The sequence below is a fragment of the Macrobrachium nipponense genome, chromosome 45 (assembly GCF_015104395.2).
Source record: "Macrobrachium nipponense isolate FS-2020 chromosome 45, ASM1510439v2, whole genome shotgun sequence".
Taxonomy (NCBI): Eukaryota; Metazoa; Arthropoda; class Malacostraca; order Decapoda; family Palaemonidae; genus Macrobrachium; species Macrobrachium nipponense.
Window position 1 is genome coordinate 32,402,094 of NC_061105.1, and position 21,041 is coordinate 32,423,134.

The window sequence follows — 21,041 nt, forward strand, 5'->3', positions numbered from 1 at the left end:
CTATCATAAGTTACGTAACGAGTGCGTTCGAAACCTTTTCTCTAAGTAAGTTTGCCGGTCTTCAAAAAAAGTCACTTTTACATTGTAAGTACCAAATTTATTCAACCTACGTAATGCAGAATACAGTCAAAATTTATGTGTAGATATAATGTGTATTCTGAATAAGCGTTATATTTATGAAATGCATAGATAAAAAGTTATTGCGAAAAAACCGTGTTACAGAGGCCCTGAATCTCATAGTAGATTTCATACAGAGCGTTGAAGTGTCAAATCTGTTAAGCTCCTTCGACCTTTCCAAATCTCTTAAAAAAAAAAAAAAAAAAAAAAATTCTGCCAAAAAGAAGAGAGTTTAACGAGATCAAGACTTGCTTTACATAATTGTGGCATCCCAGAGAGAGAGAGAGAGAGAGAGAGAGAGAGAGAGAGAGAGAGAGAGAGAGAGAGAGAGAGAGAGAGAGAGAGAGAGAGAATGTTGAATAAGGAAAGACACGAAGAGAATTTTTCCTTTTAACCTGCTCTCTGACATCGCGCCATCTGACAACCTGAACGAAAAAGCACTTAACAGTTCCACTTACAACAATGTGAATGGAATTAAGCAGTAAATTCCAGCAACTATTACAGGTCGCAGTTACAATATTTTCTTATCCCAACTGTAAATAATTAGTTATTGATACAAAAGCCATTACCCATTATGTTCACTGTACATTTTGGTTTCCAATTTTTATGACAAAAATGATTCCTTTGTAGGTTTATTGGAATTCTTAAAAGCTGATGTTTATCGCCGTCAGTTCTAGTGTTTTATTATTTCTGGTTACAGATATGAAAACTACAATTAACTCAATAAATGCAATAGAAGAAGAAAGGCTGAATGATTTACTCATTTAATTGCTTTTATAATCAGGTGAGGTTATGACATGGTAGAGAGAATGATGTATCTGCTAGGCTGTTGAGTAATATTGATTTGTATTTTTTTACATTCGGGTCAGGAGAAGCGTCAAACCCGAGTGTGGAATAGAAAGGAAAATAAGAAAGAAAGATAATTAAGAAAAGGGACAACGTTTCAGGTCTCAAGGACGTTGTAATTATTTCCGTAATGTTTAGTGTTTTACAGGATACTTCATTTCTACATTTATTATTATAACGAGATTTCATGAAGTGCACCGGTGATTAGGCAACTATTATTCCGGAACATACTTCGAAAATCCAAAATATTCATTGTTTTCTATCACTGTTTTTGTAATGTAATTGAATTTCCTAGTTTACGGTTAATTTGACGATAATTATTTCCAGAACTATGATGTTGTTCCAATATCCCAGGGATATGTTCCACAAATCTCCGTTTTCTTTCTGCTGAGTTAGTTGGTTTTTAGGAATAACTTGAGAAAGTGCTATTGAGGGTTGTCAGAAATGGTCGTTTGGAAAAAATGTATTATCATCGTGACTTCTTGCTTTTCAGTGAATGTGACTAATTTAGTTATAATCATCATGCTCCGTGGAAATGGTAGCAGCAGAAACTTTCTCTCTTCATGTTTATTATTAAAATTATTGCTATTAATATCCACATGGGACGCTCTCACACAACAGTTTCCCATTGTTAACTTGCACGGGCGTCCTTCCTTCCCTTTTGGTACCTGCCATTTGTTAGGGAAAGTCCTTAGGGATGTTCTTTGAGAGGAAGGCGAACCGAGGCAGGAAAATTGCTCAAAGGTCCACATCTCAGTCTCTTCCCTCTCAGCTGCCCTAGATGGAAATGCAAATGGAAAGGGGAGACGAACTGCTTTTAGCAGAAATTGGGACACAGTCTAACAGCCAGTGAAGGGAAGAAGAAGAAGAAGAAGAAGAGTGGATGTTCAAAGGCCCTCTTGGACGAGTGGTACACTTGAAGGCTTGGAAAGGACGTTGAAGGTTCAAGGACTCGAACAAGCGCGCGGCCGTGGAACGACTTCGAGGAGTCAGGTATATTTACAAGCATTCGGATACATACTGAGGACAAGATTTAAAAAATACAGATAAATATTCGAACCGCTGGATACGTGATGTGAAAGGATTTTGGTAATTAGGATTATTATTATTATTATTATTATTATTATTATTATTATTATTATTATTATTATTATTATATAGTTCTAGGTAATTAAATGCGCTTAAAGAAAGAAGATATTCGAACTGTCAATATTAGATGACTAACCGTATATTTGAATATTTAGTATTAATTAGGAAAACACAAATCTTGTACTATGGGAGGACAAGGTTCAAACACTATGACCCAGCCAATAGACTGAGAACTTATTTGGATGGCCACCACCCGTTGCAGTACAACAGATTGTTGCTTTTGATGCATGAACCACTCCGGTTAGAAGGTTGTGAACCCCTTGGGGGAGGAAATGACCTCAAAGCAATGAGTGAACAAATGCTACTTGTAATCTGACAAAATATGGCACCTGAATCATGAAGAACTAGTGAAAGCTTGTGAAAGCCCTTGATAAGGAATTGCTTTTAAATGGCGGATACTCAGGCACCCGTGGTAATTCGGCCAAGTGTGGTGCTGGAGATTTAAGGAGCTGCTAATGAATGGTTGTAAATCCTTTGTGAGGGTGAAGTGATGCTCCTCACGCTGAACCATATATTTCAGCTGACAGACAAGAGTATGTCTGTCAGCTCCCCAGTTAGTGTGTGATAGTTCAAGACAAGTGATTCATCAACAACAAAAAAACTCCATTTGATCAAAGGGATATATTTATAAACAATAATTCACCGCTCTTCCCAGTTAGAGCTAATAGACTGAGTCACTGAATATAGTAAATATACAAATACTTTAAACAGTGAAGTTACCACCCCGTTGGACTATGAATAAAGTAAAGACTTGCACACACTTGAAATACTTATCAAAAAGTTACTCATATACCCCAGAACACCGTAGACAAAAAACTATTGATCGTAAAAGACGAAAAATTTACATTACTCTATGCATACAGGTGGGTCTAAATCACAACACGGAGTAGGATATGCAGCTATATCCCAGAACAAAACATATCAATTCTCTTTACTTAATTATACCTCAGTCTTCACAACAGAGCTGTGTGCAATTGCATTATCCATGAAAATGGTAAAGAAAGTGTCTTTAGATAAATTTGTGATTTTTATTGACTCGAGAAGCGCTATAGAAACCGTTCAATATTACTTCCAGAAAAATTGTATTGCACAGCAACTTAAGTTTGAACTCCACAAATTTTATAATAATGGAGAAAAATATTGAAATATGCTGGATCCCTCACTGCCCATGTAGGGATTCAAGGAAACGAAGAAGCTCATAAAGCAGGCAAGAAGCCAGTCCACATGACGAAAGCAAATACGAGTATATACATTTCGGTTAGTGATTATACAAGCTATATAAAAGCTATAATTGTAAATAATAAATGATAAGTTGAAAGATAAAATCCTGTGTTGGTAAATGGAGTTCATCATATCAGAGGGAGAGAAAGAGAGTTCTGACGCGTCTTAGAATGGGCCATACTCTGTTGACACAGGGAAACTTAATGAACAGTCCACATAGCCCTCCTCCCGAATGATCAGAGTGCAAAGTGATAAGTCAAACATGTATTGTGTGAATGTCCAAAATATAGCCAACAGCCATTATCAACTTTTGGAAATAAATCGATGAGGGAAATTTTGTCAGAATCTCTACATTTCCAATCATTCCAGTTTTAATATTTAACGAAGAACTGCAATTTATTTGATAAGATATGAAAAGTTGTTAATGAAAATACAAAGTATTAGGTCGTTTAATAATTACAAACAGTGTTATAAGAATATTATTTAACTAATTCTGATAGTCGGCTCAGTGGTCTGGTTAAACTATTTTATTTTTAGTAATGATAATTTGGGTGAAGTGTTCCAGGTATGGTAAATGAGGAATCAGCCCTGTTAATGCAGGTAAATGTGACACCTAAGTAAGGAGAGCTACTAGTGGAGGGTTGTGAACAACTTTGGAGAAGAAACACCGTAGAAGTATCGTATGAGCAAATACCCATCGTAATCCAGGCACCTGGGACATTTAAGATGTGAACATCTTTCTTTTTTCATATTGGGCAACACGAGTGGAGTGGGTTGCCATCCCATCGCCCTATAGATTTTAAAAATGAAATATTCTAACAGTGACAAATGGCGGAAATTATCAGTAGTTTTGGCATCCCAAAGAAAAGATATTGTTTTATTTGGAAGTAATTTAAAAGAAAAGCATTTCTTAGTCCTTCGGAAGAACTTGCCCCTTAACAATTTTGTTAATCGAGTAGAGGCCAATTTGATGAAGTACAGTATCCATTTCCTTCCATTGAAAAGGATGATTGAAAAAAAAAAGCTGTAACAACGGCTTTTAGAACAAGTGGCAATGATTAGAAAAGTGTCACTGTTTTTGGAAGTGATGTTGAAAGCTTTCAGGAACCATTTAAACCGAGGGCGCATTGCACGCCGCAACTTTTGATTAAAATCATTAATGGAAACCGACTTGCTCCCGACCCATTAGAAATCTTGTAAAATGTTAAACTTTTGTAAAGTTTTTTACCACTTTTTGGGGATAAAATATTGGGGACCTTCTTCGAGGAATTCATTAATTTTCTCCCTCTGTGGTTAATATAATGTAGTATTTTTTTCAAATGTGTATATATTATTTAATTATTATATATAGTTAAAAAAATATTATTATAATATATTTCTTTTTAACTATATATCTTTTATTATTTTTCTATATTCGATCTCTATATCTATATATATATTAAATTATATCTATATTATATTGTTAAATATATATCATATTATATTATTTTTTCTATATTAGATATATATATTTATATATATATATATATATATATATATATATATATATATATTTTATATTATTTTTTGTATATTATATATATATATATTTAATTATATATATATATAGATATATATATATATATATATATATATATATATATATATATATATATATATATATATATTATATTTAGGCTTTATTTGGAAATCAAACGAAAGCATCTCTGGTTCTAAAAATGTGTGTCGTAAATTCTGACTAAATATTAGACCAAAGAAAATGGGAACGGAGAGACATAGCCAGAACTCAAACTAACAGGACCAAATATTACCCAACACCAGTTATTACACTAGATGGTATTCCATCCACCATGTAAATGAATCAACAGACTCGACGTGATCGTCACAAAGATCAAGTCATAAAGTAATTGCATTAAAGTGCACCATTACCCAAAAATCTTTTACCTCATGGGTCCAACTCAGAATTCCTGTTAAAGAGATAAACACATCTCTATCTTAATCTAACACGTGGGGAATCCAAAAATACTTGTGGGACAATAATAAATATAAATAAATAAATTGCCCCCCCCCCAAAAAAAAAAAATTAAAACACACATACACACGTCAGTAAAGATTGGAAAAAGTATTCTCACATATGGTACTCGCTTTCAACAAATGCGGAGAATCCATCTCCCCAAAAAATGGATGCACTGCTCAAATGAGCTTTTCACATAAGATCAAGCGTGAATGAAATATCTTCACCTATTTCCTCTTCAAGAAGACGGCATGCGGGAACACACTCATATACTACACATGCCCGTGACACTTAAGAGGAAAATCACATGACTTCATGCTGGGGCATTCCGCCTCGTACAATATCAGATGGGGAATGTCTATCACCTGACAGAAACATTGCTGGGCATACAGCGTTTCCAGCCCATTAGTTATGGATGTATTGAACATACAACTTTCTGGACTGGAACACTTTTCACAAGTTGCGCTGTATTTTTCATAATTATTCAGTCGAACTGCTTTTAACAGAAAAATTTTATGCTGATCCACAAGGTAATCTTTCAACCATGATATTTGCCAAGAAAACGGATCTATTAGGCGTAGTAGCTAAGTACGGGACTGCTGTCAATTTTAGAGAAGCATTTCTGAGCATACAAACCTCACTGATAATAAGAATGCGTTTTTTTTTTTTTTTCTAACAGTCTCCAATATAACGACCCTAAAAGTGGTCCTACAGGTCAAGGTAGGTTTCACTCCTCTTCTCTCGATAATGAACACAAACATTCAATAAAATTTAGGATTTTACATGACATTGGTTCCGCTCATAGTGCATAAATTGGTACCTAACGGAACTTTGCTTAAAGAAAACGTTCTGGTATGGGATTCAAATAACTACATTTCTTCCAATGGCTAAGTTTGACACCTTGATCGTAAATATATTGCTGGTAATGTACAAATGGCAGTTATCATTACAGAATTACGCATTGAAAATATTCGTAACTTGCTTGGCAATTATATAGTTAGCTCAAACCCACTACCAAACCATTTTTTTTAATAAGTTTTCAGAGAATGAATGTAAGGAAATGATTGATACTGTCAGACGTAAAGGAAACGAGGAAACAGCTGAAACAGAATTTTTTTTTTTATTGAAAGGCAGGGTAACATGCAGACATCTGGCATTGCCCAGGTTAAGTGTGTTATGTAATAATGAAAGCAAAAGATAAATTAGTTAAGGATATAGAATCACAAAATTCATAAATTTCACGCAAACCTCAACATTTGAAAAAGCTACAAGAAGAAGATCAAACTATACAGTGTACGTGAAGAAGCATCAGTTAATACTAAAGGTGCTAAGGTCCCTGGATATTATTATTTTGATTATGGTATTTTGTTCAGAATGCATGCACCTAGGACCAGTAGTGACACTTGTTATACCTTTACCATTGAGAAAACAGATTGAACACAGCAAATCAAGCAGAGTCACATTTGGGAATTACCAGAACTTATCATTGAATAACAAATTATTTCATTTTGTAGAATTTACGAAACAATGCCATATATGTTTGGTAGCAGGAAACCCCAGTGAAACCATTCTAAAAGCTCCTTTAATTCCAATTGTTCCTCTTGAACCTTTCACCAAGATCAGTATTTCCTATGTTGGACCATTACCACGAACAAGCCATGGTAATCAGTATATTTAAACAGTTATGTGCCCCACTACCAGGTACCTTATTGCTGTCCTTCTGAAATATCTCCTGCTAAGACTGTTGGAAAACAATTAATGAAACTATAACTAAAGAGATCCAAAGCGACCATGGAACCAATTTCACCATTAATCTGTTTCATCAATTTGTTATAAAACATACTCTTGCATCCCCATACCCATCCTTGGAATTTTATCAGGGTAACACTTTAATGAAATGAAAAAAACCATCCAGACTGGTGAAATTTAACTGCTTAAAAAGAAATCTTTTGTAGAGACAGGATAAGAATGGGGTGGAAGTTTAGACTTATTGCTGTTCATCAGTAGGGAAGCTCCAAATGAATTCTTGGGTTTTTCCTTTTAAAAAACGTTTTCAAGACTTAATGTAATAACAATGTAAATGAAAAAAACTTAGACCTTCAAAATTACAAGTGAAGATGATGCATTGAAACCTAATACATTCTCCTTGTATTTTTTGTATTTTAATAATTTATTTACAGTTGTATTATTTATTTATTTTCTAATTTAACGTTATCTCTATTTTCTTTAATTCCCATTACCTTGTGGTACCTCTTTCTAATAAACACCATATTCTTTGGGAGCTTGAATTTAAAGTCAGCGTCCTCTGTGGGCTTGTTCCATATGAATAGGCTCCATCTTCAGAATAATAATGATAAAAATATATGAGCATATATATATATTATATATTTATTATATTATATATATATATATATATATATATATATATATATATATATATATATATATATATATATATATATACATCTGTCGCATTTTTAAATCTAAAATAATACATTTAACTAAAATTATAAAACCAAACTCGGCCTTGAAATAACAACCAAAATAAAATACTGAGTTACAGGAGCAAGTAAATATAAAAAAAGGAGAAAGTTCAAATCAATTGTCATTGGTTATTTGCAGAACCGCGGTTAAGTTATCTAATTCGGAGTTTTCAAATATTAGATAGCATGCCAAAAGGTTAAAATTGCAGTTGAATATGGACAATTTCAAATGCCTGTAAACGTTCTTAATTCCTTCTTTGAATGTCTCTTCATTGAACGACTAGTACGAAAGTAGAATAACCAAACCTCCTCCACATCTCTGTAAATGACGTGAGTTTACCTTGGTCTAGAATTCTGTCACTTGCCGTTTATACTCCTTCCAACTGGTAACTGATTTCCCCCTTTTTTATATTTAATTGTTCTTATAAATTGGTGTTTTATTTTGGTTATTAGGTTAAGTCTGTCTGTATTTTTATCATTTTAGTTTAATGTATTTTTATCATTTTAGTTTTATGTATTTTTTCTGGTTTAACAATAAGGCAGAGGTGGGCGTCTGCCTCTGCTCTTGGTACCACGTCCATTGGATTGACAGCAGACGTCTTCTCTCTCTCTCTCTCTCTCTCTCTCTCTCTCTCTCTCTCTCTCTCTTCTCTCTCTCTCTATATATATATATATATATATATATATATATATATATATATATATATATATATATATAATATCGCAATACTCTGTCAATTCTTGACCTCCCAGCATAATTATAGCATTTCCTATTTCTTACACAACACATAACATAGATTACGTGTGTGTGTGCGCGTATATGTGTAATATATATATATATATATATATATATATATATATATATATATATATATATATTATATATATATATATATATGTATGTATGTATGTTGGAACCTGAAAGATGGAGCAACAAGTTTTAGCATGGACTGTAGAAGAATTGAAGCAGTTGATTACTGAATGTGAAATATATATATATTTATATATATATATATATATATATATATATATATATATGTGTGTGTGTGTGTGTGTGTGTGTGTGTGTGCATATATATATATTTAGTTAGTTAGTCTTCAATCATCTAAAAAAAAAAAAAAGTATGGGTGAGCTTCTCCGACAACGGCAAAACCGGAAAGAAATGGCGTATCTGAGATATGTGCTTAAGCTCGGAAAAATGATTAAACAATCTCCCCCCCCTTTTTTTTTACACACAAACGCACACGCTCATATATATATATATATATATATATATATATATATATATATATATATATATATATATATATATATATATATACATAATATATATATTATGTGTGTTGTGTAAGAAATAGGAAATGCTATAATTATTATGGAGAGCTGAAGCATGCATCTCTGATGCGCAATTTCCTTGGCTACATTTGGGGAAGAAGAAATCGGGCCGGCCTAAGTCCATCACTAATGCAAAACGTTCCCATGTTCTATTTTGGTTGCAAGGAAAATGGAGAAAGTTTCCATTTTCGTTTAAGGTTTTCGGAAAAATTTTGCTTTTCAATTCTTTGCAAAATATATTACCAAGGTGCTTTTTCTCCCCTTTATGTTAATCGCTAACTTTTCTCGTTGGGTTGTTTATTTTTGGATCCTTCTTATTTATTTGTAAACATTGGCCGTCAGCTACCGTCTGATTCTCTGATATCATTGCCCAGACTTGATATCTCAAGAATTGTATTTTTATTATGCTTACAAAACAGATTCGACATAATTAGCATCACTGCTATGCCGGGAAAGTGAGTGGGGTATTGAATTTTAAAGAAAGGTTTATGTTTTATATATACTTTCATTAGGATAATATTTAAAAAAAGACTTATTTTGATAAGGTCTGCATGTTCAATATCAAAACACTTTTTGTAGATTTCAGATGTGTAATGTCTCGCGACTTCTGCATATAACTGCGAATGCTAAATAACTGAAAATATTAAAATGTATCATAAGTAAATTCTGAAAATTGTAATTTTTTCGGACTTCCCTAAAAGTAGCCGGAAGGACCATCTAAATATGATTATGAATAGGCCTTTGAAGATCTTTTTGAAAGAAGTAATTTTTTTTAGGACTGGAAACGGTATGCAGTATTTTCGCACTATATCGTGACAGTGGTTCTGGGATCTTCTAACCCCCCTAGAAATTATATAAAGGATTGGATGAGTGGCAGGCTATTTTTTATTTCTGATGAGAAGGACGGTTAAATTAATGCCTTGGCTTAGGTCAGTCCTGAAAACGTTAAGAAATACTTGTATACTCAGAGGCTGGCGAAAGAAGGTTCTCTTAAGGTAGGGCAAGCCCTAAAAGGAAAAGCTTTAGTAGCTGGTAGGAGTTCACATTCTTGGCAGAACCAATTTGTGTGGTAATTGGTATGACAACCAAAATGAATGGGGGCTGTGATGTCATAAGTTGAATCAACCCAAAAGGAATCTCTCCTTCATCGATGCAGGGCCTGCAAGTACTTGTAGAAAAAGGATTTGAAATTTCTTTTGAATTATTGCCATTGAGAAGGGAAGCTCCAGAATTAGTTCGTCATTGTGATAACAAAAATGACAAATAACTTCAGTGACTTTTTGAAAATTTAGGCATATGAATAAAGCGTTCCTTTTCCCCTCGAAGTCGGATGTAGAAATCTGATTAGTAGCATATATCCGAAGTACCCAATGTTTTAGTAGGATAGAAGGTTAGCGAATGGGAGAAGTGACAGTTTTAAAGCATCTTTGAAGGCATTTAGTGTGATTAGATTGCAGGTGTCCCTTGTAAGTTATGCCATACTTCTCAATCGATGAAGACTTAAGGTAAATGAAACAATGTGTGATGTGAAGGTGAACGTTTTGACTGAATCGTTGACGAAATCCTTCTTAGAAAATTGAGAGCAGATATATTAACGAGTAAGAGATAAGTGGGTGGAATATAGACAGTATTTCTCAAGGCTACAAGCATTCAGAAACGAAAGACATAAATGCCTTCCATTACTCTCAAACTAGTAATACACATGATTATCAGTCCCAAGGAAATGAAAGAAAAAGACTATTCATGATTGTCTTTATTTTATGAACTTTATCACAGACATCCAAGATATACTGAGATCAGTACAGAGGAGTTACGGTCGACGCAGAACCATGTGTTGTCTCTTTGAGGAAAAGTGAGACAGTATTGGTCTCTCGAGCCACCCCTACCTCTGGCCGCCCAGCACCAACACCTCAGAGACCACGGTCTCCACAGTGGGGTTTTTCCACATGCTGCGACACAACCAGCGTATAGCCATTGTACATAGCAGCAGCAGCTGGTCGCGTCTCTCTTATGTCAACATCGGTAAAACTATAGAGAAAATTTCTGTGTTTAGTTTTAATCAAGTTTGCATCACTGTTGGTGAGTCCCCCTGAAATATTGCTTTGAAAATGACTCATCGTTTATATGAGGCACTTGGCAGCTGATTGGAAACCAGTTCGACGTCCCAAACCAAGACTGATAGAGTAAAAACATATCCTTTTCTGTTTTTTTTCTTTTTTTTCATTTTTATTTTACATAAGCTCTGTTTAAGGGAAATGTCAGACAGCCTTCCTATCAGTTGCCTTAAATAAGATTTGATTACAAAATCAAGAAACCTGGTGTTGGGCATTGATGCAAACACGGCTGACTCTTTACAGTTATGACTAGATATGAGCAAGCTTACAACCAATAGTTTGTACGACATACAGTTAATTCCAAGGAAGATTGCTCAGGGCCGGAGTGCCATAGAACTGGATCTGTCATCTACAAAGGTTATTGATTATTATGATATTGTATCAGAAGCGTACTAAACTAAATCGTCTAAGACATCACATTCCCTATGTGGGAACAATACCCTGCCCCCCCACCCACCCAGTCCCCTATTTAACCTTTACATAGATGATTAGAATATCCTGCCCCTGACCATCTTCCATTATTTTCCATTTATGGATACATATTTTACACGATAACTCTTATAGTACGGTATGCTGAAAAACTCCATATAAAAGATATTTAGGAATAGAGAAGCGATGATAGACAATGATATTTGACACATAAAGCAGTTCTTAGACAATCCAAACCCTCTTTAGCAGTCACAAAGGCTACATAATTATTGTAGATTTCTCAAAGTAGTTTCCTCTTACTGCAAATATTGCATAAATTTTATTCTATCTACTCAGTTTTATTAGACTTTATCACTATTTACAGGTGAAAGAAAAAAACTGTAGTATGAGTTTCATCATTGGAGGTAGAATAATTTTTTCCTTAAATTAATTTGCCAAATATTTCTGTGGAATTTTAACTAAATGAGGTAATACTATTTTGGCTTGAAAAATTTCCTTGTGAATTTTTTTTTGAGGATTTTCTAAATCCTCAAAAGTAGGGCACTGAAGCATTCAAAAGTGCACTCACAACAAAGATTAGCGCTTAACCATGATCGTAATTTAAGCTGCATGAGAGAGTTTGTATTGTGCTAAGCTTGGAGGCATTATCACACACCTCACACTTGAGTAATATTGCGACGTTTAGGTTCAGCTGATATTTTAGAGGATGCTGCTGCTGCTGCTGCAGCGCGAGCAGCAAGCGGCGGCTTTGGAGCCACCGGGGGAGGAACCTTTGAATGTGATAATTGAGCCTGAGAATTAAAATTACCCTCATCTGGGTATTTAACATACATGAAGGGTTGAGCTTGACAATAGGAAATTTCTCCAACTTTGGACGGATTTTCCGATGGGTAGCTGTTACAGTCAGCTTGATATGAATTTTCCGATGGTTGGGAAGAAGGAATCTCGTGTGTAAATACAGTGGATGCCTGTGATGATTGAGATGAAACGACTGTTGGGGTATAAGGGGGCAGTTCGTCATGACTGTAACCACCTGATTGGTAAGGGTAAGGAGCATAACTTTCAGTGGTATATGGGGGTTGATATGCAGGGGGGTCAGAGTGACTTGTAGATGGGGTTTCAGAATTCGGGTAAGAGATGACAGCAGATAATGTGACATCAGGAAAAGGGTCTTGTGGACTTTGGAAATGGGGCATTGGTCCTGATGCATCCACAAGTGGGCCACTTGTCACAGAAAATCGACGTTCATGCTCCTGTAGCAACCTGGAGGCTCCCCAGGATTGCATTGGTGACAGTGGACGGCCAACATCTTTTAGTTGTGCCACCTCACCATCTTTTATGGCACTGTCAGCAGAATCCTGACTTTCGTTTTGATCCAAAGCAAAACTTGAGTTTCCTTTAATCATTCCATTACGATTACCCTCCAACTTTTCAGTATCTCTCTTATCCTGGTGGCATCTGCGACGAGCAATGTAGCAGTAACAAATCATGCCCAGTGCAACAGCTATCATCAAAAACCCAAAGACTGAACCTATTATGACTGCCATGTCTTCCAAGTTCAGCCCAGCCACTCTTACTGGCTGAGTGATTTCCTGTCCTTGAGGTCCAGGCAAGCTGGAGGTGAGCTCCAGTATATTATGGGTTGTAATTGCAGGCGGGGTGGTCGGTGGATGAGGCACCCATATAGTGGCAATGTTACTGACACCACCACGATTACCTGCCTCATCCACCGCACGGATTGCAACGTATATCATTTGATCATACCGGTCGACCTGAATTGTGACAACCTGTTCCGTTCCTACAAGCATTGGAACTGGCATACCACTCACTCGTTCCCCGTCAAAGGCTTTGGCCTCAGACCAGGAGCTTGCAAGCACTGCTTCATAGTAACTTGCGCGATCCCAGTCATAATCATTTCCTGGTGCTGTCCAGAATAGTGAGACTTCATGGGTTGTGAGGTTAACAGTTGATCGTAGATCTAAAATTCTAGTTGGTGGCACTGTATCAATGCCAGTTGATGGCGCCACGATATCCAGCACCCCATAGATTGTTGACCGCTGGAACGGAGCAACCGCGTTGATAGGGGCATATTTGATCTTACTGCCGCAGCATGTAATCATTTCCTTTTCGGGATAGTTGTGACCGAGGAGACTATATGTTTCACTGACTGGTGATAAGGCCAGGCCATTATTGTCGTCTGCTGTGACGCTGAGTTGATAGTGGCCGCTGTTACCTTTTAAAGATGGTAAGTATCTGGAATACACCCCATCCCCTTCAGTGATATCTGGATCTGAAACGGAAAATAAAAAGTGTACTTTACTGTTATCATTTTCAGTAATACAATTGTTTGGATCATAAAATAACCTTCTTACATTTTCCAGTATATAATCCAGTGGAAAATAAATCTAGGTAAACAACTGACTTGAATTTTTCCCATTTGATTAACTTTGAATCTAATAAATTTCGTTAAAAAAAACAAGATTTGAACATTTCTTTTGCTATTAGTCTTTTGCTGTATTGTAAATAACGTGATTGTTTTTGTATGTCAAGTGATGCTGCTAAAATTTACATAAATTAATAACCCGTAATTCTGTAAAATAGGTGTAATGTCAATCGGGTAAATTTATTTGAATTCGTGAATATATGAAATAACGAATATATCGTTAAAATAATCATGATGTTAATGGCCTTCCGGCGCGCGCGCATGCGCACAATTTGTTTTGTTACAAAATGAAAGCGGGAAAATCCTTCATGATTATTTTAGCTATTAGAGAGAGAGAGAGAGAGAGAGATAGAGAGAGAGAGAGAGAGAGAGAGAGAGGAGAGAGAGAAGAGAGAGAGAGAGAGAGAGAGCACGAAATACCTGGCCGAAATATTTTCTCGATCATATTTGGTAATTTATACTAATACAGCAACATTAAACCCATGAGTGAGTCCATTTAAATTGATGGGTTTAGTTCGAAGGGTATCATAGATTCATTCTTATGTATTCCTCATTATTATTATTATTATTATTATTATTATTATTATTATTATTATTATTATTATAAGAGATGGGATGTCATTATAAGGTTAAAGAAAGAAGAGGAAATGATAAAGGTAGAACGTAATCTGACTATAACAAATAGTCTGAAAACTGTCTGAAAACATATAAGTTGTTTAAGGCACAATATATATATATACATACATACATACATACATACATACATATATACTATATATATATATATATATATATATATATATTATATATCATATTACATATATATATATATATATATATATATATATATATATCTATATATATATATAATATATAATATATATAGATATATATATATATATATATATATATATATATATATATACAATATATATTATATATATATATACACATACATATATTCCGAGATAGAAATTATAACATCTGCAGTAATTGCCATTTTGAAATCATGTAAAATTGTCGTTCATGCATGATATTTTTCATCTGGTTATGTATACTTTATACTGAGGGATAACAGGAAATATACTTTGGTGTGCATTTGGCAGTGACAGCCAACTTATGGAAAACTTTAGATAATTTTACAGGTTCGAGAAGACATTAAATTGAAGTAATCAGACATTAAATATAGAGGACTGTTTTTCAAAGCAATATAAACTTTACCTCCAAATCCATTATCAAAGAGGTCGATAGCAATGGAATCATAATTGCTGCCCGTTGTGTTGGTGCCAAGCCTCTGAAGTCTCGCGCTAACTTTGGCATTCAGGATTGGCATCACGCCCTCTCGAACCTCTGCATATACAATTACGGGCATCGACGAATCGGTCATGTTGACCACACTGTCGCCACTGCTAGTCCACAGTCTCAGGCTGATCTTTCTGTTTCCGCTCTCAGACCCTGTGACTTGGATGATCAGTCCCTGGTGCGAATCAGCTCGATTCTCGACTCTGTATTGCCAGATCCCTCTCTCAGCCTTGGGTATGTTAACAAAGATGACGTTGGCGTCTCCGTCTTCCTCCTGCATGTTGACGGAAGCGATAGTGTGGCCGGAGGGAGCTGTCAGCTGCACGGTGTTTCCAACGTGGTTGAGGTCGTAATAGTAGATAGAGAAGCGGGCCTTGGGTCCTAGGGATTCATCGAGGGTGAAGGACCCCATGGCCATGGAGGCTATTCCGCCGGGGTAAGATTTGCTGTGGAGGAGTACGGGAGCCCCTGGGCTAACTGGAGGGGCGCTGTGACGCACAGCCGCGTATAAAGCGTCCATCAGAGCTACCATCATGCTCACTTTCGAGTCGTTTCCAACCCCTTCGTCCATGATGGTGAAGGCCGAACCCTTAGTGACGGAAACCAAGTTTTCGAGGCCGTGTGTGGCCGTGCTTGTGCCCCGGCGCTCCGTGAGAGGGTAGATGATTGTGTCGACCCGCACTCCGCGTGCAATAGCCAATTCTGACATATCGTGAACGGCCCTGTCCGTTGCGGCCCCTTTGCCAGTCGTCAGGAAAATTATGGAAGCTCCCGTGGCTTTTTCGGGGTCATCGTCCAAGGCCGTCAGGGCCTCCTGCAGGCCGCATAACACGCACTTCTGACTCTCCGGAACTCGTGAAGGGTTGCGTGGGAGGGACGACCCGACTCTCTGGCGGACATCTGTTGTGGAGTCCATCTTTGACAGAGGCGAGGCGATGGTGGCCTCCGAGTTGAAGACGACCAGAGCGAAATATGCGCCGTCGGGCAGGTCGTACACGACAATGCGCCTCACGGCCTTTCGCACGAATTCCCAGCGCCTCTGGATATTCATCACTGCCGTGTCCTCGACGACGAGCACCACACGAGCGGCCCTCTCCTGCACGAACCTGATTGATGGTGTCAGGGCGGCCGAACCATTTAATGGCCTGCTCCTAAGGTGAAAGAAAAAGAAAAGGAAAGAAAGAGTTATTGCGCGTCTTCAACAGGTTCGTTCTTCTTTAAAAATTGTGGCAGGGTTTCAATTTATTATTCACGAGTTTAAAACAAATTCTAGACACCTTTGAAGTGAAAGCTGCAAAATCAGCGCTTTCATAATGGCTTTCATTACGTTGCAGGGTAAAATAATTTGTTTTATTTTATCAAAATTTTAATTTTTGTTCGTGAAAGATAGTACTTCCTTCGAGAAATCAAACTTTAAACATCTTATACTTTTTTCTCTAATCTGTGTAGTATAAATATATGTTAGAATGTAAGATGTTATTGGTCTTGATAATCATTTATTGAGGCAATTGTTTTAATGATGATAAGACCAGGAATAGAAAGCACTATTTCCATACCTTCCACCCATGAAGTCTTGTGACATCTTAATGATGTCCCAGGCTGGTCTTCCAATGCACTGGGCATTATGCTTCGTTGGTGCCTCTGGGATATGGGCATCCGTAGTGCAGAAGGGCGCGGGTATGATCTCCTGGGTATAACAGCTGTTGGGTCTCATGCTGAAGTTAACAGGGTCGCGGAACTTGGGCGGGTAGAGTGGGTCTCCTGGGTATCCCTTCTCCTCGAAGACGCCCCAGCGAAACTTGACCCATTCCGCCACCAGGAGGCGGGCGGCGTGGACATAGGTGTTGTTGGTGGTCGCCCTTAGGAGGTCTCCTCCCATCTGGATGTAGTCCCCCTGGCGACCGCACCCTTCGCTCTGCTGCGTCCACGGGCGTGACCCGAAAGCTGGGTGAGGCGTCGTGACGCGGATGTGGGCGTCGGTTGGCGATGCCGTGGCTGATAAGGGCGTGAGGAGGGAGCATGTGATGGCGTCAGTTCGCCAAGATCGAGGTAGAGCTACCGTTACTTCTCTCAGCGATGCCCTTCCGCCCGTCGCTTTCCACAACTCTCCCGAGAACTCCAGCAACACGCTCTGCAATGGGAAGGGAAATTAGACCTTGTCATGAGAGCAAAAAAAGTGTACACTCTCTAGTGAAATAGAATACATTAGTTTTTGGAATAAGATAAGCAGCGAATATTCTTTAGAATGAAATAATGTACTTGATTGGTTTCAGTGGGAATAAGGATGAAGTCTTCGGAATGAAAGTGAGTACATTACCGTTGAAATTGAGAGGAAATACGATTACTGTTTCCAAAGAGGGCAACTAACAAAGAGGATACATTGGCTTTGGAAATATGATCTTGTACGAATAAACTTTAAAATGAGATAAGAATACATCTACGCTTTAGAGAGAGAGAGAGAGAGAGAGAGAGAGAGAGAGAGAGAGAGAGAGAGAGAGAGAGAGAATAGTCTTTGGAGCGACGGCTGCAAATAGTCATGACTGCAGGAATCATGTAGAATAAGTTGGTTAGCTGAAGTATTAAAGAGAAAATTGACCTGGAGATAACGTAACTTCATCAGTAGAATTAACCATATCAAGTTGACCGTTGAAAACAATAGCATCATTAATATATGTGGAGCAGTACTGAAGACGATAAGCCATTAAATGACAGTACATGACGATGGAAATGAGATCACTTAATACTGACCAATAGAACGCCGTAGATTTAGATAGACAGGTGAATTGAACTCGGAACTGATAGACCGTTGTATTCAGATTATAGTTTGACTTTGGTAAGAGGACTGGTCTTAAATAAAAGATTATTGGAAGGACTCTGGTAAGAATACTGATCTCACATCATAAAAGTTTAGTGTAAAAGTGATCACTTCAGGTTAAATTAGTATTACTTTTGGTAAGAGACAAGAAGTTAAATACTTTTCATTTTACATAAATCAAGCCTTCCTTGTACGTAGGTTATCACATAATTTTTTTCGTAATCACATACTTTTTTCGTGAAAGTATTGATTAAGAAATAGTGAACGATAAAATATTCTATGTGGTATGAGGTGCTTAGTGTCTTGCGTTGAAAATTACATGATTAAATTGTAACAGAAAGGCACTTGATGCTTAAGTTAATGCATTTAATCATGTACGCTTAACGAAGTTTATTCGAGAGAGAGAGAGAGAGAGAGAGAGAGAGAGAGAGAGAGAGAGAGAGAGAGAGAGAGTCAAGTGTTAATCCTTTTTAACACTTAACATAAAGTTATATTCACGCCAAGGAGAAAGAGTCGTAGGTATGACGTACAGGTCCGCGTTACACGGAGAGAGAGAGAGAGAGAGAGAGAGAGAGAGAGAGAGAGAGAGAGAGAGAGAGAGAGAGAGATTATAAGCACGGGGCACATAAATCCAGACCAACCTTTTATTTGCACACCCTGTTTCATCCTTTTAAGAAACAGCTGGATTCCCCTGGATTAGAGAGCCCTGAGAGGAGGAGAGATCGAGAAGAGAGATGAGAGAGAGAGAGAGAGAGAGGCGCAGAACTGGTATCAGACTTTTGTGCGTATTCGTGATAAAACCTATGTGAGGCAGCACGACTTTAATAAAAGAGAAGAAAAAAAAATAGATGCTCCCATTTTTCAAGCATTCTTGCGTCCCTTCCCCTCGCCCGTTTTCTTGCAAACTGCTGATGGAGAGATAAGGGCTCCTTGTAAATCTCTCACTTGAATTGCAGGTGAAATCTTTTATTATTAGTCTTCCTTTCTTATTATTTTTCTCCCAATTTACTTTTTCCGCTCAATTTTGTCTTGTTTTTCAGCGCAAAGTGTGGATTTTATTACTAAACAATTTTTCAAAGGTTTAGTTTAGTTTTGTTTTGTGTATGACTATACTCTGTTTTTTTTCATCTGTCCATCCGCCTGTGGTGTTTTTGTATGGTAACACTGCGTCCCGGGTTTTAGATAGTTACATTAACGGTGTAATTCGCATACAGTAAATTATTAAAACACTTTTCAGTTACAAATGTACACCCAGATATCCTTTTATTTACCTAAAACTTACAATTAGCGTAACTATCTAAAGCCCGGGACGCAGTGTTACCATACAAAAACACCACAGGCGGATGGACAGATGAAAAAAAAACAGAGTATAGTTTATATTCATTCTTCATTTTTGTTTGCTTTTAATGACCACTTTTGTGTCAGTTGTGCACCTGGCTGTAGGCACCAGAAGAGTTGGAAGACCCAGAACTGCTTGGATGAAAACGGGGATGGGAGGCTGGGGACGAGTGGATACTTGTGGAAGTCAAATACCACAACAAAGACATGATCGGCGGAATTTCTGTTGCGAAGCGCTGGAGGCGATGAGTTTTTTGCTCTGTCCCTTGGGGTATGTTGTTTTATACACGGTATGATAAATTGATATACACAGAAAGTGACTTCTGATGTTCTTAGATTAACATAGGTGCTGTGATAAATGCTTGGTTGGGTATCTGTATATATGCATGTAGCAGCTGTATAAATTATTATATATAAATAACAGAAAGACATAAAAAAATCTAAGAAATAGGAAAAACCACATAAAGAATTCAGGTGTAACATTATTTGAGTACGAAACGATAATGAATAAGAACATTGAAGTACTCCATTATCCTCACTACATTCTTTATTAAGGAAAATGAAAAATAGCATAAACGAATATTAGGAAATTTACTCAATAATCATCTTTGTATGCGACAATGCACATTATTCAAAGTTTGTTAAAATTGCTCAGAAAAAAAAGATAAACAAAAATAGCTAAATGTAAAATGGATGGTGATGAGTGTATAAAAATACTAGGGATAAATGCGGGAGATAATATTGCAGAAAAGGGGAACGAAGAATAAATGCGAGGGGAAGGGGAGCGTGAACGAACGAAAAAGATGATTAGGTCGAAAATGAGTAAATATTGGGGTGTGTTGAATGTATGGTAATTGTGCTCAATGTCATTTTTCATTTTATTCTAATGGATTATACCGAGTTAAAATTCCCGCTTGTTATTTCCGTTAGCGAAGTTTGATGGAAGTTGTGCATAATAAGCTCGTGTCGTGTCTGTTTGTGCATAAGACATTCATTTCCAGAAAGTTATTTTAGAGTGGGCCATAGGGAAGCGGGGAGTTTATTGTAAAACGAAAGGACGCTTAAGGATTTTTAGAGTTTTTGTCTTGGGTTGAAAACAATGTAGGATTTTCAAATAATAAATTCCTTGGCGCGGATGAGTTGTCGGTTTCATGACTGCTTTTAAGGGTGCGTCCACACTACAGTAAAACATGTCATAAACACGTGTCGGCAACTAATACACACACATCACAAATAGGATAAATATCACAAATTCTTGGTAATTTGTATTTTTCATAGCGATACTTACCTCGAACCATTACATTGGAGATTACAAATGATCTACTTCCAATGCTTCATCCTTCATAAGATTACCCAGCTCAGGTCGAAACCTTGGGACCGAGATTATTTTTTCACTTAATGCGTGGATCTGTTCTCAACATCTTTTTTTTTTCTT

The 21,041-nt window shown here is 36.8% G+C and overlaps 1 protein-coding gene across 1 annotated transcript in view; it reads right to left on the bottom strand.

Moving 5' to 3' along the window:
* Nucleotides 1-10,903: 10,903 nt before the first annotated feature.
* The window catches only part of LOC135214465 (calcium-activated chloride channel regulator 1-like), a 58,380-nt gene continuing 48,242 nt past the window's right edge, over nt 10,904-21,041 (bottom strand). Inside the window, exons 2-4 of the mRNA XM_064248802.1 lie at nt 17,010-17,584; nt 15,373-16,604; nt 10,904-13,998 (exon numbers count right to left, since the gene is read on the bottom strand). Coding sequence (XP_064104872.1) covers nt 12,365-13,998; nt 15,373-16,604; nt 17,010-17,584 — 3,441 coding nt within the window. The 3' untranslated portion in view covers nt 10,904-12,364. The remainder of the gene's footprint in view (nt 13,999-15,372; nt 16,605-17,009; nt 17,585-21,041) is intronic.